The 27,881-nt window shown below is 42.1% G+C and overlaps 1 protein-coding gene across 2 annotated transcripts; it reads left to right on the forward strand.

The window, feature by feature from the left end:
• The first annotated feature begins 226 nt into the window (after positions 1–226).
• LOC119148102 (transient receptor potential cation channel subfamily V member 6-like) lies at positions 227–27,148 on the forward strand. 2 transcript variants are annotated; one of them, XM_037387766.1, is made up of 15 exons: positions 227–458; positions 9,546–9,643; positions 10,179–10,301; positions 11,226–11,366; positions 12,529–12,627; positions 12,837–13,012; positions 13,898–14,044; positions 16,320–16,532; positions 16,874–16,960; positions 18,091–18,167; positions 19,328–19,493; positions 19,771–19,837; positions 20,421–20,689; positions 21,739–21,845; positions 23,314–27,148. In XM_037387766.1, exons 1-15 carry the CDS (start codon positions 328–330, stop codon positions 23,585–23,587), a joined length of 2,175 nt encoding a protein of 724 aa, XP_037243663.1. In that variant the 5' UTR covers positions 227–327; the 3' UTR covers positions 23,588–27,148. The 2 variants fall into 2 exon arrangements, with proteins under 2 accessions (XP_037243663.1, XP_037243662.1); XM_037387765.1 differs by lacking the exon at positions 227–458 and having other exon boundaries at positions 9,099–9,643.
• Positions 27,149–27,881: the final 733 nt, after the last annotated feature.

The following is a 27,881-nucleotide window of genomic DNA, read 5'->3' on the forward strand; positions in this document are numbered from 1 at the left end:
GATGCTGTGTGAATTCCTCGGCGCCGTATAGGGTCTTTGTGAGGGGCAGGCTCCGGGTGAGCTACTTCTAATTAGACACACCTTTGGGTTGGGCTATTTTGGCAACTAAGTACTTCATGAGGCTCAGGGTACGGTCTGCTAGGGGCAAGTGATTTTATTTTGTGTTTTTACATGTACTTCGATCAGCTGATGCACTGATGGACAGTCTTCTCTGTGGCAGTCCAGGGGCAGAGGAGTCGTGACCTGCAGTGAGCCTTCCCTGAGGTTTTCCAAAGTGAGGATCGCTGGCTTTCAGGCAGATAGGCAAGAGAAAAAAAGGCACGTGCTATGGGGGTGCCTTTATTTGGGGACAGCAAGCCCTTCTATTTCCGAATCTGGAGTGGAGTAAGTCAAAAGTTGCAAAGCAAAAAATCCTGGGATAAACACCTGGATGAAATCTACTTACTGCAGCAGAAAAGGTACAGTGTGTTTCAGCCTTCTTCCCTTTCTTCTGCTGCTCTCTCCCTGCAGCTGATTCTCACTCTTTTCCCTTAGGCTTTTCTGCCAGTAGATAAACTTTAAACAACCCTGGAGCACTTTTCTCTATCAGATTTCTTCTTTCAAGGTGGAATGCTTCTGAAGTTCCAATCTTATCTGCTTTCACAGGTGGGTTTACTAGGTCGCAATTTAATTACCCTGAGTGCCGGACTCCAGTCACAAATTAATAATGTACACTCTTGTCTTCCCTGCTTCATTGGCAAAGCTCATGAGAAAATACATGAGGGTTTGATTTCCTTTAGTTATTATTAAGAGTGTGTGTGACACATACGCTGCAGCCAGCTGAAATAATGGCTTGGTTTTTGCAAGGATTCTGCTTTCTTTTTCTCTAAAGGTTGCCCTTGCTGTGGGATAGAGTGGATTTAATGTTGTTCCACACCCTGGTGGTCAGCCTCTTGCTGGGGTCGACTGCTGTCCCTCACTCCCATGGCCCAGGTGTCAACACATACAGCGACTCCTGTCAGATTATCAAGATTTCCTGTGTCTTCACATGTAAATACTGAGTCAAGGCTGTTTGTTACTACTGTACAGGGTTGCTTCCTCTGCACACAGCCATGCAGGACTATTCATGGAAATCCAGCTGAATCTGTTTTTCATTGTTCCTTGTAATTTCTGCATGCACAAACTCTACAGTACTCAAATAACAAATTGCTTCCAGTCCCTTGTAAATTTTTTTCTTTCATAACAACACTTTGAACATCTCTGGCGACAAAACGGTGGCTGTGTGGGACAAAATCTAACTATCTATACACAGAAATAAGTAGGATAGTACCTTAAGAGGGACAAATGTACATATCTGTCTGTAGACATAAAAACTTACATATATCATCATCTAACTCCTGACCAAATAACAGAAGCCTGTTCTATTATACTTCAGAGAAGTGTGACTTAAATATGCGTAAAAGGGGAGGGACAGTGGGAACATTAGTGTCTCCACAGAATGCTGAAGCCTTTACATTTTAGTATATCCATGAAAAGCATCACAGGTAACTGAAAACTGAGTTCTCAGATATTCTGTAATATCCAAATGAAGGTGTGCCAAAGAAAAGTATAAATATATCAATATTTTTATAATTATAACATTAACTTCATGTTTTTAAGTCATTGAGATATGGAAGGGACATCTGGACATCTCTGTCTAACCTCTCCCTTGAAGCTGGGCTACTGCCAGCAACAGATCATGCTGCTCTGGCTTTGTCTAGCTTGGTCTTGAAAGCCTCCCAGGGCAGAGATTCCACCGTACTTTTAGGTACTTGTTACAGGGTTGTGGTAAACTCCTAGTGAAAAAGGGTTTTTCCCAAATGTTCAACCTGAACCTCCAAAATCATTATTTGATGCTGTAGCCCCTTGTCTTACCATCTGTTGTTACCAAGAAGGGTTTAGCCCCTTTTGTTGCTCCGTTTCACATAGGCTGCTATTAGATTGCCATTCAGCCTTCTCTTTGCCTGACAATCCTGGTTAGTGATGTGCTGCAGGCACATGAACATCTTGTGTGTTGCTACACATCAAGGGAATCAGAAAAACTGTTAGGCATATAAACACTTCTTCATAAACTTCTCTTAGAACACTACAGTGCAACTCCAGTGGTCCCAAAAACTAACATTTTTGGTCTTCTTTATCAGACTCTGTGTAAAACCACATTTTCTGCTTATGATATTCTTGTCTGTGAAATCAGTGTTGCATGGGGACACAATTCTTCCCTTCTGTTTTAGCTGTTTCCCACAGCTTTCAACTAACATAATTAGCCTTCTGCTATGTGGTCAGAAATTCCATGGTGCCAATGTGCAGATACTCTTCCTAAAGAGGGACGGGACCATTTCTCCCTCTTATTATCTTATCCTTTCCTTTCTTGTCCCCAGAGATGCTCAGTTTGAGGTGAAAGAAAATGAACATTTTGCAGAGGACTGGAATCAGTTTTATTGCTTTCATATTCTTAATTATGTCCAGATAAAAACCCAGAAACACCTGTGGTGCCTCATGTGTGGGAAGTACTCTTATAAAACTTTTGCTTTTGTGGAAAAACTGTTGTAAGCCAAGAGGGCTTTTACTTCATCCTGTCGCTTTGTTGTGTGGAATTGCAGTGTTATGGCTTCAGCTTGAGTTCTTAGTGTTAATGGTGCTGGAATACATACAGTAATAAGCAGCAATTAAATTCTGCTATTACCTTATTGAAAACCATTGGTAAATATGTTGCTATTTAACTAGTATGCTCTGACTGCACAGAGGAAGTCTGCAAGAGAACTGTGCTTTTTCCTGACCTGCATCTGGTGATGACGATACCTGAAAGCTAACTTCTTTGGTACTTAACTTGAATTTATTTTGCCTTATTTTGCTCATTTCTTTCTGTTCAAGGCTCTTGTTTTTAAACAGCCTGTGTGTTTTAAACAGCTCTGTGTGGAGTCCCAGGGAGAGTGGTCACATCTTGTATGTCCTTACCAGAATTATCTTTGAAAATAAACTCTGGGATCTACACAGCCTGGAGCACATGAACCTAAAACCCCAACACAGTTCATAATCATGGGGAACAAAGAGATAAATACTTATGAAAATTCAGACCTGACAGAGGTGAAAAGAAATCACATGCCTGTCACAGTCTAATAGATCTAATAGATCTTCCAGAAACTGAGAGCCATTGCTTGAGTTTTGTTTTGTTGTGGGTTTTTTTGTAATCTGGTTTCCAGTGTAAGATGTTCTAAGGAAATGTGAACAAAATCTCCCTAGCATGTAATTTTAGAAATTCCACCATATGAGAATTGCAGTGTTCATAAAAAATAACTAGTAAATGAATGAGAGGAAGGAAGCACATGGATCCAGGACAATTGTTATGTTTTTCTCTGCTGTAGCCTGCCTCTATAATTTTGGTTGATTTAATAATCTATCTTCTGTGTGTCTCTTCTCTCTCACAGCTGCTGCTTAAGAATTAGCGGTATCACCTGGCCTTCATGGGATGCTCTGAGGCTTGATTATTCTAATAATGATAAAACAGTTGTGTGATACATTAAAAAAAAAAAAAACCAAAGCATTTTTACACATTAGTTAACTATAGAAATTTGCGCTATGAGAAATAGCGCATTAGAGGTGCTTGGGATAATTTGCGTAACTAGCAGAAGGCCATGGTCATTCCAAACATATTGCAATAAAAAGTTTATATCCCCTCTAATTTCCAAATCTTTTTGTGGCTCTTCAGTCTTACAGATATAATACTGAAGTGCTTTGCTTACCCTGAAAACGAACATGGCACAAATAAAAAGTAGCTCAGCCTGACACTAGTAAACTAAGTTGCTGAAGAGCTGTACAGGGACCCAGAGAGCCTGCAGCTTCTAGACAAGTCTCTCTCAAGCTGGTGGTGAATAAGAGATATCGCCATAGTTTTGCTGTTTGTCTAAACAACTTCCCTGAGTTTTCAGTGCACAAATTCACACAGGACTGTCCTGCTTAAAATCCACAGTGTCTGTCTCCATATGAATCTGTTCCTTTGCTCCCAAAGGTGACTGTGCAATAAAGATGCCATCTCCCAGCTCCACTGCTGCCCTTGTGCTGTGTCTCAGTAACAGCTTCTGAGCAGTCCAGAGGCAAACAGCAGCCTGTTGGTAACTCTTCTGCTCCATGAAGTAAGATGAAGTCAAAGCAGCATTTCTGGACTTAAGCTGTTACACTTTCATCCTAATGGAAGTTTTAAGACTAATAACAGGCAAATGTGCCTCCTTAATTTTGCAGGTGTAAAGGTCCTGCAGAGCTCACATTTTGCCAGCAACACACAGGCACATGCACAGCTGCCCTCAGTGCCTGAGACACGGATTGGGCTCACAGATTGAGGAAGCAATCTGCTACCTTAAACTTGGCTATAGGTTTCCTTGTGAAGAAGTAAACATGAAATTTGTGTTCTGAAAATTAAAAACAAATCCTACTTAAATTTAAGAAATTGTTGGCGAAAACTAATTAGACACAGGGTAAGGAACACAACCTAGAATAAAACTGGAAAAAAAAAAACCCAACACCCAGGCTGGAAGTTTTGATGCAGGATGAGGTTTATGCTTCAGAGAACACATTTGTTTTATGAGTAGCTCAGTGATAATAAATAACAACTAACCTCTGCTGAACTGATAATCCAGTTCTAGCATGAGATTGTTCTTAGGATGGTCTCAGATGCAGAACTTTAAAAAAGGAAATTAATGCAGGGAGTTTGCCCAGCTGGAAGTGACTAAGATCTCTATTGTTTAGTGTGGTAGATGGCTAAATAGCTGAAAGGAGAAGGCTTCCCCATCAATTTATTCTCTAGTAGAATCAGCAATTAATAACCTGTTTAATTTATTTTCAGGCACGCTCTGTTTACTGTCAGCTGAGGGGGCTTTGGCATACATGCACAAGAGATTCCAGTTAATTTGCTGAGCCTTGCTGTCGGTGCTGAAGGGATTTGCTGACCCTGACTGCCCAAGGCCCTGTTATTTGCCTACTTTTCACTTCATGCTATTACTTCCTAACTCATTTTTTAGCATCTTGTTAGGTGATCACTCTGATCCTTTTTTTCTGGCTCCTTGGCTTTCTCTGAGCACTTCTCTGCTCTCTTGAAGTCTTACACATGTTTACATAGACATAATAGCAGAAGGAAGGAAGAAGATTAATCTTCTCTGGCAATTGCATGATGAAGTGCTGAGCATGGATATTCTGAACACCACAAGAGGGGAGGAAAAGAAAGTTGAAATAATACCCTGCTGATGAATTTATAGCTCAGTTAGATAGAATTGCTTTAGACCCTCAGTAACTGACAGCCTTGGGGATGAAGCATGAAGCTAGCAGATGCCAAACTTAAACTAGAGCAAACAATAAGAAAATTGCATACAGTGAATGACTCAAGTAGCAGAATCTGAGAAGGGAAGGGAAGAAAGAGATGCTCCATTGCACCTCTGGTGAGCTCAGCCTTGAAAAAGAATCTTCAGATTGGTGGTTGTCCAGGCAGTTCACATATTTAACTTATTTCCTTGTTTTAAAAGAATAACCTTATAAATCCAAATTCTTCTTTTCATAAGAGTTAAGACTTATAGACTTGCCCTTGCATTCTTTTCCTCTTCATAAGTGTAGTGAGAGGGATGCTCTCCAAAAGAAGTGTTTAAGAAGCTGTAAATCGGAAAGGGTACATGGTACCAGCAGAAACTGCTTGTGAAATCCTTAACCTTGTTTAAAAGCATTTTACATGACTCCCTCAGTTAGAATCTGACCTACATTCTATCTGCTCCTTTGTTTCACAATGAATTTTCAGTTATCCCTTATTTTGTCCTCACCTATATTGAAGAACAGCTCACAGCTTCCTAAGCATATAATTGAATCATCTGTTAAGAAAACTGACTGACAGTAATGCATGATCGAGGCTTACCAAGTGCCTCAGCCCAGCTAAGTTCCTTAGCTCAGTAAGAACAACTCAGGAATGCTTCCAGGTGGATACTGTTGTGTTTTTTGTTGCCCATCAGAACTACTGGCTAGCTGTGTAGCTGTGCCTGTCCTAAACTGATCCTGCCAGGCAACATCGGTATTGCCTAGTGTCACAGACCTAACTCAGCTGCCTCAGGAGCTGAGTGCCCCTTGACTCCATAGCTGATGAAGAGAATGATTTAGAACAGGAGCTTAACTTAGATGTGCTGATTATCGTCTGAGTGTCTCAACAGGTCTCTGCTGAATCATTCTCCGAAAGCCACCCACTCCATCCAGTGACGCAATGGCACTTTACAGAAACTCAGCGTCTGCTGTAGGCAGCGCTGTTAAGAGACTAAGGTACAGATTTCACCTGCTGCTGCTTTGACACACAGGAACTAGAGTTGTAAAATTCATGCTGTGTTTGATGGGTCTGGAAGAAAATTGGTTAGATATGCAGAACTTAAAGAAATTCAAATGTTTTGAAGTGTATAGATTCAGTTGACTTTGTTTTATTTTTATATTGGTGAATTTGGCTCATCTAGTACCTCGCATTTATACACTCAGTACATTGCTGTAATGTATCAAAAAGGATTTGATAATTATAATGGTATGTTTTAAATGGGAGCAAATTATTTCCCCAAATATGGGACAGAAAATTAAATGAGAGTAAAAGCGTATGGTATAAACATGTAAGTCAGGGACCTTAGAGGCATCAGGGGTAGTGTGCCACAACACCTACTAACCTTTCTGGGTTCTTCTCCAGCCTGCTGTTTGGCCTGGGATCTCCAGTTCTTTAAGCCCAGTTGGAGGTTCCTACATAATTAGAAAGGTTTGACAGTTTTGCCCTAAATTTCTGAAAGGTGAGTATATCAGTTATTAGGTATCTCCCTCTTTGCAGGCTTGTAGTTTAATTAGTTGTTTATAAGGGCTTTGGAGAATTTTGTGAGAAGGGTATTGTGTTTGTGTCCTCCCACATTGTCTCTTGCCCAATCATTCCTCCTATCTGAAGTCATTTGAGGGATAAAGGCCTGCCCAGTAAAACACTAACGTATTAATTGTAGCAGTGTTTATACTATAGAAACCCCACCTCCTTCTCACGTCCTGCCTCTGACACTTCTATTTTCAGGAACACAGGGTCTTTCTCAGCCAGGCTAATAGCAGGGGTAGCAAGCTTGCCTTGCTGATACCTGCCCTTATGCTTTTGCTCAGAGTGCCTTTTTATTTTGTTCCTGCTTGCCTGACCCCAGGTGCAGTGTTCTCATCAAATCATCTTGTAATTAGCAACTAAGGCAACTGGCACGTGAGGAAGCTGAAGAAGGAATGCTTCTCAAAGCAGAAAGGCTGGGAGTTTGAAGGACACACAAAAATATCTCAGAATGGCTCCCTGGGTGGTTCAGGTTGATTCTTCGTATTCTGAACGTTTTTATTTCTCCTATGTTCTTCAGCATTTTTCTAGTCTAGTTTCTAGTGACTTAGGTAATGAGGTGCTGCCAGTGACAGGAAATGCTCCTTTTGTGGAATGATAAATATAATGTTCAGTTATTCTTCTATTACTTGTAGCATATGCCCATTAATTTACACTTATTCAAATTGCTCCTATTTATCTAACCTGTCCCTTTGTTTTGCTTTATCCCCCAAGTCCTCTCAAGTGTGTCAGTATCTTTCTGCTACAAAGGTGTGCAGAACTTCCACGTTTGAGGTGGATTAAATTCAGAGATAATGGTGTATCAAATGTTTTCTTTTGCTGTGAGATTCTATTGTGCATAAAAGAATCACTTAAAGCAAGAAATGTACATTTCTGTAAGCACCAGAAGGTATGTTGCCTGTTTTCCTATAGTTTTATTTTTAAATTATCCATACCTAGCAAGCACAAGTTCCGAGAAGACTTTTGTGCAATAGGCCATTTTATATTCTCTGTCTCTTTCTCTGATCTGGGGTTTCATGTGACTAATGATAGAGTTATATTCATAGATAACGTATTCTAACATCAGTGTTATCACTTAATGCAAAACACCTATTTCTTTATATAGTAGTAGCCTTATAAACTGTATCCCCAAAGTCTCGTTAACACAATAACCCCAGAATACAAGGAAGACCTTTGGGAGGTCACAAGGAGAAAGCAGTGAATGTATCTCCAGGTTTGACTAATGCATTTGTCCCATATGCTTTTTGTGCATCTCTGTGTTTGTGTGAAAGACTAACATCCATCTGTTGGTGGCTGTTAGATGGTAGTAAAAGGACAGACAGGGACAGGTAAGAAAATGAGGGCTGCCATTCTCCTTGTTCATAACAGCTTGAATTTATTGTTGTTTTACTGTGCTCCTTAAACTTGTTCAACATCACACGTTACAGCTTGACCTGAGCCATGCTAGATATATTAATCTATCTAGATTTTTTCTATTAATAATAATATATATAATTCTTTAATTATATAATGTATATTATATAATATGAATAATATATAATATTATAAAAATAATAAAAATAATTATCTATTAATCAATAGATTAAAAATCTGTACTACAGGAAAGCAGAGGTGAGATAAAAGCACAAAATTTGCTTTGTGGAGAAATCTCCTATGTGGAGAGAGGAATCTTTATTCAATACTGAAAATTTGTGAGATATAGTCTGTGTCTTTGGGTTTGAGGGTGTTTCTTCCCCTTAAATCTTTAGCTCCTGAACTTGGGCTACTAGAATTCTTTATTTGCATAAAAACAAAAATCAGAAAGCCCCACTCCAAACCACTTTTTATGAATGTAAAGTATATTCTCAAAATATTAGAGGATAAAATAAATATTTACCCCAAATTTGTGGATTTTGTCCTATTTTTTGTGATTTTTGGGTGGCTAACTCATCATTTTGAATATTGGCAAAACCTGTTTGGATGCTGAGCAAGCGGTGTGGCAGGTGGCTCTTTGCAATGTCCCCTTATGTACTTAGGCACACTGAGGAGAATTCCAGCTTTCAGATTTTGCCTCATAACTTTGTATGATGAGGAGCTACATTTCAGAGCTCATTCTTTTAATTATGCCATAGGAAGTGTTGCTACAACACCAGGTGAATTCTTGTTTGTACTTTTTCTTTTCCATTCCTTATGGGAGTAATTAAGATTCTGACCTTTTTACAATTTATTATGCTGTGTAAAAAAACAAACAAACAAACAAAACCCCAGAAACCACACAAACCACAAACTACTGCCTTTTTCTGGCCTCTGAGATACCTAGTCTGCTGGCAGGAAAGATATCAAATGACCCATCATTCGCTGTCTTCTGTGCCTCAAAATATGAGCTGTGTAATGCAGAACATGGTGGTTGCTGGTTTCTCCATCCTTCCCTCTGCTGCCGCCGCACGGTTGAGCATCGTGAGCCAAGCAGTGATAAACTACCTGGGTTTTTAGATCTGCACTTTCCTGCTTTTCCCGGTTCTTTTCTTGATTTATTTTTTTGCATTCAAACAATACCTCAGACAGTAAGTGTGCATGACCTGTCCGTGGCGATGCTGAGGATACATGCTAGTCCAGGCAAAGGCCATGCTGGCTCTGCAGAGAGGCACCACGTACCTGACTGCGTTTCTTATCAGCCAGTTTTTCTTGACTGCAGGATCTGGGAATCCCCGCTCCTCCAGGCTGCCAAAGAGAACAACCTCCCAGCCATCAGGAAGCTTCTCACTGATGGAACATGTGATATCTATCAGAGAGGTAATGATTATTTGCAACAAATGGCTTCCTGTGGAAGGCAAGAGCCTGCTACAACAAACAGAGTAGTATGTACGTTGGTTTGCTGCAACATTCGCGTTAGCAACCTCAAACTGCTGAAGTCTGTGTCAGCAGCTTTGCAACCAAGTGAGTTTTCTGACTTGGCGAGCTCATCAAACCCTGCAGGAATGGTGAAGATCAGAGATTTACAGCTTGAATGGGCCTTTTGTCTAGAGGGACCACGGGAGGTGATTTGCTGTGGAAGGTGGCCCGTGGAAGGGATGGGTGCTCGTTCGCTTCATGCCAGCGTCTGCTGTTCCTTACAAGCACCCAAGTCCCTGTTCAGCTATCAGGCTTTGATGAAGGACAGAGACTGTGCAGTTACATGGCTGTGACATGACATCTGATGAGGTGGCACCCGGCAGTACTTGAGGGAGGACCTAGCACTCCTGCAATTCTCCACCCCAATAAATCCATTTCTACTTTTGTCCAGAATAGGTGAGCATTTAGATGACTCGCATGCTTCTGCTGTTCCTAGGTGCGGTGGGGGAGACTGCCCTTCATGTAGCTGCCTTGTACGACAACATGGAGGCAGCAGTGACTCTGATGGAAGCAGCTCCTGAGCTTGTCAATGAGAGGATGACTTCAGAGCTCTATGAAGGTAACACCTCAGGGAAGGAGGATGGGCAGGATTCGGCAGGGGAGAGAGGGGGTACTACCTGTACATTTAGGGAAGTGACCTATATGGTTCCTGGTTCAACATATTGCTGAACTGTTACACAGCAAACCAACATACAAATGGGACCATCTGTGGAAGGCAGAATTATATTAAAGCCAGGTACAGACATGTGCAAACATGCCAATGCGCAATTGACAAACCCGCAGCCACAGGTGAGCCTGCTGCTGTTGCGGGATTGCCAGGGTATGTGCAGTCTGCTTTCTGGCATGCTCATGTGTAACAAAGGGGATACCCACCTGGTCTCCTCTGAAAGGAGAAAAAACTAGTTCTTTGGCTGACAAAGAATGGGGATTGAAAACAAATGTGGCCACTGCTTTTGAGTCTAGACTCTGAGCCAAGTTTTTAAAAAATGGTTCTGACTACCAATGCAGGTATGCCAGACAGAATCTTGAAACCACTAAAATAATAATGATGAGGTTTAAAACACTCTAATACATAGAAAAATTAAAGTAAATCTTCTTTGGGAGCTTTGTTTTGACCTAGCCTTCATGTCTCATGAAGGAACATATAGTCACGCAGCTTTCAGTGTGCTTCCTGGAAGAGTGTGGCATGTCTTGTTTTCCCCCAGAAAAAATCTAGAAAGTGTATCCTGTTGGTTTTTTTGGCAGGTTGCGAAGTCAGTTTTCATGAACCCATAAAAAGTTTTAAGTAGAATGGGACCTCTAAAAAATCTGTAGTCCAACCCTCTGCACACAACAGGGGCAACTTCAAAGCTAAATCATATAGTCCCTGGGGATGCAGTCCCAGACACCTCAGATTTACCATGACTGAAATGTGAACTGCAGGCTACTGATCAGCCTGAAAGTGCTTCCTTGAAAGGCAAGGTTTTATTTCTGTGTCTTACAGGGCAGACGGCTCTCCACATTGCAGCAGTGAACCAGAACATCCCTTTGGTGAAAGCTTTACTCAAGAGAGGGGCCAACGCCTGCACGGCACAGGCCACTGGGCATTTCTTCAGGCGCAGCTCTCAGAACCTTCTCTATTTCGGTACAGCCTTACCTCTCCCCCTGCAGCTACGGGTGGGAGCTGGCACAGTGATGAGGGAATATAAGGGAGGCTTGCTCTAGTCCTCATCTGAACTGGATAAGCAGAGGCTCCTGTCCCCAGGCATCATCAGTCACACACCTTTTAGCAGACAATAAGACTCCTCCTGAATATGTAAATACTACATAAATGTAAATGTATAAATCATACACATTTTATACATTTGCATGTATACAAAAATATATATTGCATTAAATTATAATTTATTTTCTTCCTATCAGCATATACTACAAATTTTCCTGATTTCAAATAGGACAGAGTTAATTTTCTTTTCAGTAGCTGGTGCAGTGCTGTGTTTTGGATTTATTATGAGAATACTATTGATAGCACATTGATGTTTGCAGTTGTTGATAGGTAATATTTATACTAAATCAATGACTTTTCAGTTCTTTAGGTCCTGCCAGCAAGAGGGCTGGAAGGGCACAAGAAATTGGGAGGGGATGCAGCCAGGGCAGGTGTCCCAAACTAACCAAAGGGCTATTCCATACCATAGAATGTCATGCTCAGTATATAAACTGGGGGGAGTTGACCAGGGCCAGGCGATCGCTGCTCAGGGACCAGCTGGGCATCGCTCAGCGGGTGATGAGCAGTTTTATTGTGCCTCACTTGGGTTTTTTTCCTTTTCCTTTTGGATTTTATTACTCTCTCCCTCTCTTTCTCCTCTTCATTACTAGTATGACTACTACTACTATTATTATTATCATTATGTTTCATTTAATTTCAAGTATTAAGTTGTTCATATTTCAACCCATGAGTTTTATCTTTTTCCCAGTTCTGCTCCATTTTCCACCAGGAGAGAGGGGAGAGCGAGCAGGCAGCTGCCTAGTTCTTAATTGCCAGTTGGGTTAAACCATACCACTTGTCAACCTTCTTATGAAGGTGATCCCCTGAAAAGAATACTTCTTCCTTTGTGTTGTGTGGGGCAGGTCTTTTTTTCCCTTTCTGAGTAGATGAGGAGTGGGGCAGAAAACTTGCAGGTTACCTGAAGTAACTCTTCCTTTCATATCTTCTGGCTTCATAGCATGGATAGCCTTCCCTCAGTGTGCTTCAACCTCTCCTGCCTCCTGAGGTCTTAATGTGGATTCTCCCATTCCTTTCTCTGCAGGAGAGCATGTTTTATCATTTGCTGCCTGTGCGGGAAATGAAGAAATTGTACAGTTGCTCATTGAAAATGGAGCTGACATTAGAGCTCAAGATTACCTTGGTATGTGCTGTGAGACCTAGTGATGTGCATACAGTGGATCTGGACACTTTAAACCAGACTGTCATCTGTGCATGCACGTGTTTTTCTCTCATTGCAAACAGCTGTGAGATGAGAGATGCAAGAAAAATGAAAGTAATCAGTCAGTTGTGCCAGTCTTTGCATGGGGCTGGGCTACTCAAAATACTTCGTCTGGTCTGCTTCCTTCGTAGGTAACACTGTCCTTCACCTCCTGGTTCTCCAACCCACAAAGACGTTTGCCTGCCACATGTACAGCCTGATACTTTCCTATGACAAGAGCAAAGAGGGACCTGGATCACTTGAAATGATTCCTAACAATGAGGGGCTTACTCCCTTCAAACTGGCTGGAGTTGAGGGCAACACTGTGGTGAGTTGGTGTGACACGGTTGCCCCATACATAAGAGAAATGGAGAACTTGAAATAACATCAACCAGACCGTGAGGGAGTGTGTGCATGTCCTTAGTGGGTAGAAGATACATAACAAATCCCTTTTCCTCTTTTTCCTTTTTTGCCAGAAGTCTCTTGTAGGACCAGAAAACCCTTTACAAGAAATTTCTTTGTCTTAATGAAAAAAACAAGTGCTTAAGTTATAGAACTTTACACCAAATTTTTGAAGCATTTGAGTTAAAAAGATATTAACAGAATGATCCACCCCAAGTAATTTTTTTGAAATTATGACTGAAATTATACTCTTTGTCTAGATTTCATTACCCTAAATGTGACACATGGGAAACTTCTTCATGTATCCACAGGCATTTATTCATAGGCAAGAATTCAATATTTAATGTAAAATCTCATCCTTCCACTTAATGAAAAGGCAGAGGTGGTTAGTGTTTCTTCTGTAGATCCACGAAGGACAGGGTCATTTCTCTTGCAACACCTCTTTCCTCATAACATATAGAAGATTATAAAAGGTATAAAAGGATTTTTTTTCTAATTCACATATAATTCCATATGAAATCTACTGTCAAGATTTATAACTGTGTCAAGTAACTTCAGCGGCTTGATTAGACTTTAGAGTAAAAATCACTCCTTTACTTCAAGCATGAGCTAATAGTCCAATGGGAATCAGAATTTCTTCCACTTCAGCTGCTCTAATTGTTTCTGGGAGATATGAGAACTACAACAACTGCAAAGTTCAAGGAAAATACACTGCAGTTAAGGGCTTTTAACAATTTTATCAGTTCTCATTGCAAACACACTATATACTGGGAAGTTTCTAATATTCTCAACCCTCTTCTTTTCTCCTCAGATGTTTCAGTACCTTATGCAGAAGCGCAAGTACAACCTCTGGTCCTTTGGCCCCTTGACCACTGTGCTCTATGATCTCACAGAGATTGACTCCTGGGCTGAAGATCAGTCTTTCCTTGAGCTCATTGTCTCAACCAAGAAGAGAGAGGTACCACGTGATTTCTATGTGCAGGCCACAGTTATAATAAAAGGAGAAGAATGATGAGGTTAAAGGTTCAAGGTCTATACTATTGCGTAGAGCAAGGGCTTTGTACCACGTGCTGCAGGGAATACATGAAACACATCAGCTTATTCATGATCTAGCTACATCCAGTGCTTCCTATACCTCATTCTGAGGTGTGAAACTTGCAGGTGATTGGAAGAACTTAGTATGAGCAAACTACAAAAAAAGACACTGTGGGATTCAGTGAAGGGTTCTCTGTCTTTCACCAGGCTCAAAGAGATCAGTAACAAGTATCTTTAAAGTAGCTCTAGCAAGTAGCTTTCTGTAACCAATACTGATTGACTCTTAGGATGTCCCTGTGAGACACAACTGTGTTCAGAAATCCTAAACGGGAGTGCATTTTGAAACCACTCATTGTTATTATCCCTTAATCTAATGACAGGTTATGGCCCAAAACAAAATGGGCAAATATCTCTGCTTTAGGCTCAAAAACTTGTAAAGGGTTCACTAAGATAAAAATAACTTGATGGCAAGCTTAGATCTTCTTAAGACTTTCAAGGTGCACTACCCTATCAGTTGTAATTACCTTAAATAATCCTAATAGAATAGGAAATTAATCAGAAGACACTTTAATTAGCACAATTCCTCCCATCCTGTGTTATTTCAATCTAGCAAAATTTTAGCCAAACTCCTCTAACAAAAGTTCCAGCTACTGGAGAGCTTTGCAGAGCGTGGAGGAAATCTGTGAAACTCTCAGATGCTTTTACTTAAAATCCTCTAAATTTCTGTGTGGTGATGTATTTGGAAATTCAGGGGAAAGCAGTCTCTGTCAAAAAATAGAACAACCTCAGACACTGTCCAGAAGACTAAACCATAATCCTGAAAGAAAGCAGAATATTGTGCCTCTGTCTTATCCCAAAACATACAGTGCATGCGCATCCAAGATTCCTCATTTCAGATAACGTGTCATCAAATACCAAGAGTTATTATGATTTCTTTATTTTCCGTAATGCTCTTAAGTATGGGCATTTACAATTTTTGCGTGTATAACTAGTAATTCTTTTTTGCGTTTGATGTATGTTTGGCCCGAAATGTTTGCTGTTTCCTCCAGAAGAACGTTGTGTGTCATCCCATCCTACCATACCTTCCCAGTCCAGTACTGGATTAGAGGAGCATTTTTAGGCCCCAATCTGAAGAAGGTTCCTCTTTTATTAAGGGGGTTGCATACATAAATAGGTACTAAGATATATTTTCTGACCCATAAGTGGATGAAAAGTGGAAAAAATAGAAGGCAACTGAGCTACAGGAAGATTAAAGTGTCAAACTTACATCATTCCTTTGAAAATGAAATTTACTCTCCTATGGAAAACATTCTAGAATACAGACTTCTACAGAAAAGGGAAGACCTAAGGCTATCTAGCTAGGTTAATTATCTCTCACTTAATTTTGATTCTTTAGGATATCCCGTAGGCCATTCAGGAGTTCTGTTACTCATGTCTGTCTACTGAAACATACATATTCCTTGCACTTTGCCCAGTCTGTTTTTGGCTGCCTTAGAGGCAACAGGCCAAGGTACCAAGAGAAAAACATCCAGAGTGCCATAAGGAGTTTTCCTTTAACCCACTCATGCCAGTTTGACTTGCGCCTCCTTTTGGCTTATTGCAGTGTTCCCCTAAACATCACTGTAGGAAGTAGGTCTAGAAGATTTTAAAAAAGTGTGTGGGTTGAATTCATAAGCAAGATGTAAACTATACCCTGTTTGCCTGACTTATTTGGAAAAATGTTCCAGTTCCCTTACCCTAAATCATCTGATACAGATGCAGATAGCCTTGTAAAAGATAATGGGATCTTTCTTAAAACATGCTATCAAACACTATTTTAAATAATACCTTTTATTTTCTGCAACACATCCTCATGTATTTACATTCATGGACTTAGATTATAGGTCTGTCTCAAGTGTTTATATACATCCAGGCCTACACAGACAACAAACTTATTCCGGTATCTAACATGGGTTTTTTTGCATTCCCACTGGCATTCAGGAAATATCTTTTTTTCTTTTTTTCAAAGCTCTTCACCAGCAAACCGAGCAAATCCAAACCCACTTGCCCATTCCAGTTTTGCAAAATAAGTTCAGCTTCCTAATGCCAGCTAGAGTAGTTGAGACTAGATTGCTAATATTCTCCCAGGGAGCAGTGTGAATGATGCTTATAAACAAATGCCCTTATGGCAATTAATTCCTTCTTTCTATCCTTCTCAGGCACGTCAGATCTTGGACCTAACACCTGTGAAGGAGCTGGTGAGCCTGAAGTGGAATATGTATGGTCGTCCCTATTTCTGTTTCCTGGCTTTATTCTATATACTCTACATGGTCTGCTTCACCATGTGCTGCGTCTACCGGCCTCTGAAACCCCGAGCAGGCAACAAAACAAGCAGCAGAGACAACACAATCTATGTCCAGAAAATGCTGCAGGTACTGTGCCTACAGGAGCCAGGGCCACAGGGGCCAGACTGGGCAATTCTCATCTAACCTACTGAACTGGGGAGCCCAAGCCTTTCCCAGGTTCCCACTACTTGTCCGACACCCTCCCCTCTTTCTGCCAGCTGCCCTTTGCCAGCACAGAATGTGCAGCATGGTCAGTTCCCTGTGCTGGGGCTGGGCTGGTTCCTGTGCCCTTGTCACACCTAGCCATATTCATTACACTAATGGGCCTTCTTTTCCTCCATCCTCTAGTTTAATTTCATTTCACTCCCTGTAAAGTGTCATTTTAATTTCCATTCACTTTTTCTTTTTCCCCTCCCCCTGTCCCCCAGGAATCATATATGACATACGAGGATGAGCTGAGGCTGGTGGGGGAGCTGATCACAGTCATTGGAGCTGTCGTGATTTTAATCCTTGAGGTAAGAGAAACAGTGAGCTAGATACTTTTGAGTTTCATCAAGACAAATTTTACATGCTATACAAACAGGAGTTTGTGCTCACAACTTGGTAGGGGTTATTTGCTTAGTCTAAGGGCTTTGATGTGTCTAGGGCAATAGATGTTGTCAACAGTATCTATCCAATGAAACAGAGACAGTGTCCTAATAAGACTCCAGGCGCAGAAGCAGCAGTTGGAAGTACTGGCCGCGCTCTCAAATACCATTTGCAGGGTAACAACACAGTTGCCTTTAGCAGCATCTGTAGGTCCAGCTGAATCCCAGCTGCTTCATGAGGTTCTTAGAGATTCTTTACCCAGCACACCTAAATACTCATGTGTTTAGTGCTGGGTGAAGCAACTTCTGAGCATACACAGAAAGGTTTCTGTTTAATTGGAGATCAGTGACTGTACAGATCTATATAGGAGCCGTGCTCAACCAGAGTTCTGCGGTGGGCATGTGTAGGTGTTCTCCTTACCATGAACTCTCTCTCAAAAAAAGGAAAAGTTCTTTAAAACAATACTCCACTTGATTTTGTTATGATATGTAATATAAGACTGAAACTTCTATATGAGAAAACTCAAATGATGATGCCAGGGAGAACTGAAATCAAACGGGGCTTGTTAACAACTTTCTGTCTAAGCCATGTGTGTTCCAGAAGGGCAGGTCCTTCTTCTTGCATTTGGTCAGGACTCTGGGGCTACACTACAACCAACACAGAGAGAATTATAATAGACTTCTTTGATTCCTCAAGGTCTTTTGCCTTCATTTCTGAGGCTCAGCTGTTTGTATGATCTTCTCTCAGTAATCTGTATGAACTTTGGGCTCACACCTCTCTGCTACAACATCTCTCTGCCACATACCAAAGCCTCTCTGTTTACCCAGGCAAACAGAGTTTTTTCTTAGGTTTTCCAGCAATCTCTGTCACATCCCAAGAGGGGCACACCTGACTCAATCATTCTGTTTCTAAAGTAATATAAAATTCAAACTGTGAACCTGCAAACAAAGCAGATGCATTTGGCCTGAAGATCCTGTGAAGATTGCCCATTACCATGACATTTAATAGTAAAATTGAATCCATTTGTGTCCTAAAGTCAATAGGATGTCTCTTTTAGATCCCAGATATCCTTAGAGTTGGAGCAGCAAAATACTTTGGACAAACCATCCTAGGAGGACCTTTCCACATAATTGTGTAAGTACACCACCTCTTGAGTCTAATAAATATAACATAATATCTCTCATTTCCCCCACTGCTGTCTTTTGCTAGTTGAGTCACTTTCTCCAACCTTTTAAAGTATTCCTCATCTTGATTTTTTTCTTCCACTGGATTAGTTGGTGTGTAGGAAGCTAGGCGACTAGACAGGTAGAATTGATGGTGCTAAGAGGTCTCTGCCTGTGGAGCTGGTGGCTGTATGTTCCTGTCTTGGAATTTTTTGAAAAGAAAACAAAAAGGAGGGTAAGAGGATCTCCAGAGGGCCTGGGTGCCATCCAGAGGGACACTGATAGGCTTGAGAGATGGGCCTATGCAAACCTCATGAAGTTCAACAAGGCCAAGTGCAAGGTCCTGCATGTAGGTTGGGGCAATCCCAAGCACAAATACAAGCTGGGCAGGGAACGACTGAGAGCATCCCTGGGGAGAAGGACTTGCAGGTGCTGGGGGACGGGAACTTCCACATGGCCCAGCAATGCACGCTCGCAGCCCAGAAACCCAGCTGAGCCCTGGGCTGCATCCCCAGCAGCGTGGTTGAGGGATAGGGCTCTGCCCCTCTGCCCCACTCGGGTTAGATCCCCTGCAGCACTGTCTCCAGCTCGGGGCACCCAGTATAAGAGGGACACGGACCTGTTGGAGCGAGCCCAGGGAAGGCCACGAAAATAATCAGAGGGCTGGAGCACCTCTCCTATGCAGACTGAGAGGTTTGGGGGGTTTCAGCCTGAAGAAGAGAAGGCTCCAGAGAGACCTTATCCCAGCCTTCCAGTGCCTAAAGGGGCCAACAGGAGAGCTGGAGAGGGGCTTTTTACAAAGGCATGTAGTGATAGGACAAGGGGAAATGGTTTTAAGCTCAAAGAGGGTAGATTTAGGTTAGATATTGGGAAGAAATTCTTTACTGTGAAGGTGGTGAGACACTGGCACGGGCTGCCCGGAGTAGCTCCGTGGATGCCCTATCCCTGGCAGGGTTCAAGGCTAGGTTGGACAGGGCTTGGAGCAGCCTGGGCTGGTGGGAGGTGTCTCTGCCTTGGCAGGGGGTTGGGTCTAGGTCATTTTAAGGTCCCTTCCAACCCAAACCATTCCACGATTCTATCTATAAAGATTACTTTACTGAACTTTTTTCACTGTCTCTTCTTTCTTTGCAGCATCACATATGCTTGCATGATTCTGGTAACCATGGTGATGCGTCTCACCAGCACAACTGGCGAGGTGGTGCCCATGTCCTTTGCCCTGGTGCTAGGGTGGTGCAATGTCATGTACTTTGCACGAGGCTTTCAGATGCTCGGACCCTTTACTATCATGATCCAGAAGGTATAAGACACAAACAAATATGGGTGTTACGCACTTCCTGACACATCTTTGCAGATATGGAGAGCTGAAAGAACACTTTTTTTCCCTCAGGACTCTAATGGGAAATGGGCAAGTTCTTGCCTGCACAGAGGGTTTGGGACTTTCACATTCTCTCTTTAGAGCAGAAGTTTCCTTCGGTCTGCTCATGGTCTTAGAATGTGGGAAACTGTTTACATGGGGTTGCATTGTCACTTAGTGGAACGGTTGGGCCTTATGGTGGGTTCTGTCTGCTCTACAGATGATATTCGGAGATCTTATGCGCTTTTGCTGGCTCATGGCTGTGGTGATACTAGGCTTTGCATCAGGTGAGTCTACAAAAGGAAAACAGCAATGCATTACCCCGCCAACTTCTTTAGTATGAATGAAGTGCATGGGTTTTGGTTCATTCTCGGGTTGCCCGCTGAGTTAGCTGGTGGAGGTTATGATGATGTATAGCTTCTATTTCTTGGAGCACAGTCCCTTTCCCAGTACCAATTTCTGTTCTCATGAGTTTTCAACTCTTGTTCTTTCCAGTGTAACAGGAATTAGGACGATCCAGATAATTCCACGTATATATATTTATGTCAAGGTTTAAAAACATACTGCTTTTATGGTATTTGTCTTTGGAAAATGAGAATAAGATACACAACTTTACTATTTGAAGAAGAAAATATGAGTATTTTGAGAACAAATAATCAAAGTAATTCTTAGTCATTTTATAATACAGATCGGTGACTCTAGTCAGGGGTTTGTCCTTGTTATGCTGGGTACTGCACTAGCATAGAAACATATGCAGCTGCTTCCCAGACCACTTCGTGTTGTCAGCACCTCTTACAGGGACCCTGTTGTTCTTGGGATGTGATTCCTGTTATTAAACACTCTCTTTTCCACCCCGTTGCTCTCCTCTAGCTTTCTACATCGTCTTCCAGACAGAGAACCCTGAAAAACTTGGGCAGTTCTACAACTACCCCATGTCCTTGTTCACTACCTTTGAGCTGTTCCTCACTATCATTGATGGCCCTGCAAACTATGATGTGGACCTGCCCTTTATGTACAGCGTGGTATACTTTGCCTTCGCCATCATTGCTGCCCTCCTTATGCTCAACTTGTTAATTGCCATGATGGGTGACACCCACTGGAGAGTGGCCCATGAGCGGGATGAGCTCTGGAGAGCCCAGGTAATGTGATTTACATGGTAGGGAGTTCTCTTTGAAAGTTGTCCAGGGAAAATGTGCTAGACAGTGCAATTACTTACTCTGCCACCCGAGCTCTAAAGGAGGTACTTTGAAACCTTTCCCTGACCTTCACTTTTCTCAGGGGCTAATACAAGAAGCCATGTCCTTTTAATTCTGTTTTACAGCTTCTGTATATCATCCACCAAATTTCTTTCACCCTTGTTATGAGTCTGAAGTGTCTAAGCACAAGACTACTCTTCTGCACATCTTCCCATGTGAAACTGTTCTCCAGTACATCTTTGCCATGCAGGCATACATACCTTACTTCAAAAAGCAGCTAGAAGCCCATCCAGTCTTTCTGGACCATTCTGTGTCTCCTTAGCTGTTTGTTCTTTACGCACGGAATCTCTTGATAAATAGAATTAAAGTTGCAATTTTTTTTTTTTTTACAAGTCACATTCCTGTGTAACTGAAAGTTATAATTATAGGGATTGACTGAGGGGCAATAGAATACAAGGTAATGATTACAAGCAGGTCAGTAATGTCTTTTGATCCATTAAGAGAAGTTGGTCTGACTCTCTTGTTCAAAAGGCAAAAAATTCAGCCAGATCAGTTATATAGCTGCCTAACAGGAAATCTATTTTCTAGTATTTTTCTGTGGGAAAATAGTAAGTCAAATGGTTACATGTAGTTGTGTGGCCACATTGGGAAGTTCTGATGATAGCTAAGGCAGATACAAATACTGCCCTCTTCTCTAGCTTGCAAATTAACTATCCTACTCATTGCAATCAGGTAAAAAAGGAAAGAAATTTAACAGTGTTTTAAGAGCACCATTGATTCCTCAAAACACTGCACAATTAGGACTAAAATAGTGAATTTCCCTGTAATAAATGGAATATTGACTCTATGATTTTTTTTCATTACATGTGGAGCTGTAATGAAATATGTTAATGGGTCACTACGTAGGAAACTGATAATTTTGAAAGAGAGTCTGATTTTTTTTTTTTTCTAATTCATTCAAGTTCTTTCTTTTTTTCCTTTTTATTCTAAAGGTTGTTGCTACTACTGTGATGCTCGAGCGGAAACTGCCGCGATGTCTCTGGCCTCGCTCTGGAATCTGCGGGCGGGAGTATGGGCTGGGGGACCGATGGTACCTCAGGTGAGGTCTCTTCTAGTGTGCATGCATAAGGATCCCAGAGGAAGAATCCAATGTATGGATATATGGATGTTAGTAAGGAGCCTTTCCAGTGGCCTAGGGAGGAGTGTCTGGAGTCCTTCCCTTGCAGAATACAGATCCCAGTGTATTTTCTGTCTGCAATTGATAGACAAGCACTGTTCCCCTCAGAAAGCTCTGCTGTGCAGTTCCTTTTGAAATAAGCTGATGTTTTCTTATCCAGTAGTCACAAGAGACAGAAATTGCATGGGTTATAAGGCCTGATTTTTTCTTTCAAATTTCTTATGAGTACCACAGTACTTTACTGCTGGGTTTGGTTGTTCCTACGTTAGATGTGTGAAATGGCAGAAGCAACATCAATCAGTTAGGCATTCAGCATCAATGACCTGCACTATAGATGATTCAAAACCAAAACAGGAATAAAGGCAAGGTTTCTTTCTTGTGTGAACCTAGTAACTATGTTATACTTTGCAAAGACTGCATTATGTGGCAAAGTTTTAGGTCCAGGATTTCTGTTTAGGTACTGAAATAACAAATGAGCTATCTGTAGTCTAGGTAACACTAGATTCCTCATTGTTTCTGATTTTAATCAAAATTTATACAAGGGTGAAGAAAAATTAAACTTTGGGCATGTGTCTTTTCTAAATGCCTCATCTTTTGCTGACAAATCCAGAAGGGGGAGTGGTGGCTGTATGAAATGGGAATTTCTGCAGGTTTTAGCAGAGAAATTAACCTCATAGATTTTTTCAGATTTGCTGGGCAGAACAAGCAGACCTAAAGTGGTACCAATATGCAATGCCTTCAGTCCAGGGTCCAGAATATAACTTTGCAAAAGCAATATTCCAGTGACAATTCTTCATTGAATGTTCTGAGAAAAGTGTGTCAGTGTGATCTAGTTCTGTCGAATTACATGTATGCTCATTGTGTGTGCTGTGGTCCAGTATTTCAGAAGACAAGTTGTAAGTAGTGTAGAGAGGGGTTGGTGGAAGTGAAGCAGTTACATAAAAGTTCGACAGAAGATAAGTGACATCCTGAGGCTAGCAGCCATGGAGTGTCAGAGGAGGAAAGGCAAGGGCAAAGGAAATGGATGAATACACGCATATGTACAAAGGATCTGGATCTGGAGTCAGATGGGGCAGGTCTGCCAATAGCTTGCAGCTGGCAAAATAGAAGGGGCAAATGATGATCGGGAAATGAGTTAAAGGACAGGAAATCATGGGCAGATAAGTGTACTGAGGTCAATGACAGGGATGAAGGTCTAGGAGATAATTTTGTGCTAGCCACTGCTAGCACCATGCCTATAACCAGTTTCCTGCTTCCATGTAGATTTTCTGGAATGTCTGGGTCAGTAGACATATTTTTGGGAGTGTCTTGCTTCTTGTGGCTGCTCGGTCTTGTGGATAGACAGACACATTTCTATGAATTCACTTTGTTTTTTTAATCCTCTTAACAGAGTTGAAGACAGGGTTGATCCCAACAAACATAAGATGATGCGGTACACAGAAGCATTTAAGGCTCAGGATAGGGATAACTATGACAAAGGTTTGGAAAAGCTGGAAATCAATAGGGACATCCTGTACAAGAAGGAACTGACCACTCTGCCATTGTCACGGAGCACATCCAGGACTAGCTCTCACCGTGGCTGGGAGATCCTGAGGCGTAACACCTTGTACCAACTTGGTGGAGAGGTTGGTCATGCCATGGAAGAGGAGGTCTATGATGTTTAAGAAGCCTGGGATTTTTTACCTCACAACACAGATTACTTTTGCAACAACAGTTGTCTTCTCCAACTTTCATACAGACTCCAGCATGTTGCACACATTGGTCAGCCTTGAAGAACTCTGCTGGTGAACAGTTCATGGCATCTATGCTACAAGATATGAATGCAGTCTTTTCTGTCCTACATCTGAGTGTCTGCTGTTGCACTGATATTTGCACCAAGCTGATAGGCTTGTTGAGCTGTGATCTGTGGTGGTTTGTTATCCTTTATAAAGTCCTACAGAAATGAGTGAAGGAGGCCAGCATCCATTTAAAAGAGAAGTGATCAGTAAGACCTCTTCCAGACTGTTGCATACAGTATAATCTCACCCTCCAGTTCCACAAAATCCCAGTGCTTTCATAGCAGAGACCTGACTGAAGTTCTGTTTTACGATCTGGTATGGAACTGAGAAAAACCTTGTAAGCCCCTGCTTGGGGACGAAGGTAACTGTGACACTGTGACGATTAAAAGGACTGTAACTACTGAACTGGCATGCAGGGCCTGACAGACTCTGCCCTCTGAGGAAAGGCAGTCTCTGTGAACTGCATTTTCAACGTTGCTACCTTGGCAGGACTGTTGGCTTGGTTTGGTTTGCTTCTTGGGAGGGTGGGTGTGTGTATTGGTATGGTTTTGTTTATATTTTATTTTATTGTCACTCAGGTGAATGCACTATAAGCTTTTGAAAAGAAGTGATTGCTATTCCTGGGAGGATTCTGAAGGGTCTGAAGTGGGAAATTCTTTTCCTAATGAGAGCATGTATAACCTGGTTAGGTGACACTTAGTAGCGTGAAATTTCAGCAAGAGCTGTTAATCTCCCGAGTGAGCTGAAGCGCCTCTTTCGTTTTCTGTGGAAGAGTAGGATTCTGAACCATAGCTCTCTGGCTTGTAACTGAGCCATCAAGGCTGGGTTGAGCTACATATATGAGCTACAACATAGCATTGAAAGAAATGGAGAGGAAATGTTGGGTAGATGAGCAAGCTATAGCACAGGCAGTTCAGAAACTGGTGCACTCTCTCTCTGAAAGTCTAAAACTATGCGATGAACGATGGAGTCATCCACACAGTTCCCTCCCAGGCACAATGCTGTGCCAGTCTGTTAATTTGTCATCTGCCTAGGGCCACTTAAAGAAAAATGGGGAACTGGTCACGGAAATGGACTGTCATTTCAGGCTGCTTTGTATTCTCAGAGAATGGACTTTCTTTCCAATAGCAGAAGTGGAAAGAAATCCGTGGTCTTAACATTTCCTTCCAACAGGACTAGTAACAGGCTTTGTTGAAGAAACCGAGGATTATTATCTAGCATGAGATTTTGAGCCAAATTGTATTGAAATATCACTACAAATATCTCCTCCATCTCCTCGTTTGCAGGTGCTGTAATGGGCATAATGATCTTTGTGATTATGTGTATTTATTTCAGTATGTTCTTCCCTTATTTATGTTCTGGTGGAAGACTGACAGAAGACTGGCTGGAATTCAACCGCGTTCTTTTGAGTTGACTCATTTTGTTGAATTGGAAGTGTTGCCTGGTCTCCTACTGAAGTATTGTCAGCCCTTCCCGAGATCCTTGGGGTTTGTATTGGCGGCCTGTGGAGATGGGGCCATGCGGTGTGGTACCCAGCGCTGCAACCTGCTGCTCTGGTCGTAGAGGAATTTTCTTTCACTGTGGATGGGCGATACCGCTGTTGTCCCCCGAGCGGGCTCGCTCCCTGGTGCCCCTCCCCACACCGGCGCTGCGCCCCGCCCCCCGCGCCGCCCCCCGCTGTCAAAGGCCCGCACGGTTTATGCAGTTCGGCGTACAAACCCATCAGCCCCCCGCGGTTACAAGCCACCCAGATCCGTCACTCCTCAGTGCTCCGTCCCGTCTGTCTTACGTTCTCTCGCTTCGCGCCTTCATCAGCCCGCGCGCTCAGCCTCCCCCTCTGCCGGGCAGGGGGGTTTCTCGGGCCGCGGGTGCCGATCTCCCCCCGCCGCAGCTGCCTTTCCCCGGCTGCACCGAGCTTTGCCCGGGATGAGCCTCCCCCTCCCCCCCCCGCCCGCTCGCCCCTGGGGGCGCTGCCTCTGCGAGGGGCCTTTTTTGCACAACGGCGTTTGCCGGCGCACACGGGGTTCGTAGCCTGGATTAACCCTTAACAGCCCGTTCGCTCCGCCTGTCTCAGTCAAACCGCCGACACACGTCCAGCTCCACCCGGCACCCGCTGCGGCCGGGAAGGGGGACGCTGCCGCCCCCCCCCGCCAAGGGCAGCAGCAATGCCACCAGTTTAAAAACCTGCAGAAATACAATGGAGTCGCTTATAGCTATTTCTACAAAAGTACTCCTCTTTGTGACAAATAACAATAATAATTAAAAAGCTAGTTTGTAGCATAAGATGTTTAAGCCCTGGTTCTGATTTTGTGTTCTTCATTCCTATAAACAATAATGAGAATGTTGATCTTGGAACTCAAAGAAACATACTGACATTGCAGGAGGCAGAACAGAACTCCTTTAACAGTGCTGGGCCGTGAGAGATTTCCGCATCTGCTCTCCATAAAAAGAAAACAAAAATCCAATAGCAGATATATTTAAGGAAGTACCTTCTCTTGTAAAATTACACTCTGTGATAGTTAGCTTTCAGACTCTTTGCTCAGAGCAGCATCAGAACTGTGTGATTTATTTCCTGTCTTTGGAGTTGCCTAATGTAAATAAGATAGAAAATAATGGAATATTTTGGGTGGGAAGGGACCTTTAAAAGCCATCTAGTCAACCCCCTGCAGTGGGCAGGGACACCTTCAGCTAGATCAGGTTGCTTAGACCCCCTTCCAATCTGACTTTGAAGTCTTCCAGGGATGGGACCTGGGCACCTCACTGGGCAACCTGTGCCACTGTTTCGCCACCCTCATGGTAAAAAAATTCCCCGACTATTACTGAAACTTGGCTTCCAGTTTCCTGAGGTGACTTGCATATTAAAAAAAAAAAAATCCTGGAAAAAGATCGTATTTTACCAATAGTAATTGATTCTCCAGCCTTTTTGTTGATAATGCGTGGTGCAGAGTATTTTTAGCATAATTTATTTGATCTGGAGAATAAACAGCTGTAGAAGAAAATTTGAGGTAGGAAAAGTCAGCAGATACAGTGGGCACACCATTCTGCCAGATGTGGAGTACCTGCCCTCTCCTGCTGGTACGCATACATGTGAGCTGTGACCACGTGACCCTCAGATGATGAAGTAACAGGAGGCACTAGACTAGAATAACATTTGGGCTGGCTCAATGCAATCTGGCTCAGTCTTGGAAACAGCAATGACTACAGTCACACAAAGGCAAAGCACCTTTGCTGTATATATTCTGCAAGAATTTGCTGCTTCAGTATTTGCTTCAAATTTTTGCATTTTGTAATGTAGTTATATCCTAAAGTTCTAAAACAGTCTTGGTGCTCCTTACCATTGCAAGGTGTCTTTCCTCTCCCTACTAACAATATTGCAATAATTTCAAAGTAGACATTCCTCCTCTCCTTGAAACGGCTAACCTCAAACTATCTTCTACATTACTGAAGCAGCTTCTGAGTTTATGATGTGATAAGAATGAATGTCTTGATCCAGATGCTTGTAATAAAATGAGTAGTATTTTGCTGACAATAAAAATAATAAATATATGGAGCACATTGTTTGCTTCTTTATGTCTAAAATAAATATTATGGGTCAATTTTTGTGTTTGTTTCTTTAGTAGCAGTCAGGGACATTAGCTGATAAATTGCTTGGATTGTCACATGCAGGTTCATGTTAAATTTTTTGAATTAAAGCTGGTTTTCCACAGCAATCCACTTCAGAAATTTCTTTATACAAAATTTGTATAGAGTTTCAAACACTGACCTCCAGGTCAAAATAAGAACTATCAAGGCCCTTGTGTTTTACAGTCATTGAATATTTAGTGAAAACTGCAGTACAAGCTCCCTGGAGAAGACATATTTTCATGTTGGTGGAATGACCTACTTTGGGTGGTGAGGTGACATATAAGCTATAGCTGCCTGCAATTAAAATTCACATAGGTACAGAGAGTTGTCTCAGTAATACACATGCAAAACAGACGCAAATAGCCCAGTTTTGCATGTATAACTATGGTTAATTGTAGTTCACCGAATTCGGTGTTTACACCATTTCATAAATTATTACTAAGATTTCCTTTCTAGTCTGGGTAAGGGCTTCATCTTACATTGCACATTAAAGCAACCAAGGCAAAGAAACTGCAAGTCAAACTAACGGGATGAATCCTGATTAATGAATTCCCAT

The sequence above is a fragment of the Falco rusticolus genome, chromosome 5 (assembly GCF_015220075.1).
Source record: "Falco rusticolus isolate bFalRus1 chromosome 5, bFalRus1.pri, whole genome shotgun sequence".
Lineage (NCBI taxonomy): Eukaryota > Metazoa > Chordata > Aves > Falconiformes > Falconidae > Falco > Falco rusticolus.

Bases quoted from the DNA above. Each gene is read 5' to 3' on its own strand.
- LOC119148102 (XM_037387766.1), top strand. From the start codon at position 328: ATGGGGGTGCCTTTATTTGGGGACAGCAAGCCCTTCTATTTCCGAATC. The intron at 14,045-16,319 runs GTACCACGTGAT...TATCCTTCTCAG, and splicing joins TCTCAACCAAGAAGAGAGAG to GCACGTCAGATCTTGGACCT. The intron at 19,838-20,420 runs GTGAGTCTACAA...GCTCTCCTCTAG, and splicing joins GATACTAGGCTTTGCATCAG to CTTTCTACATCGTCTTCCAG.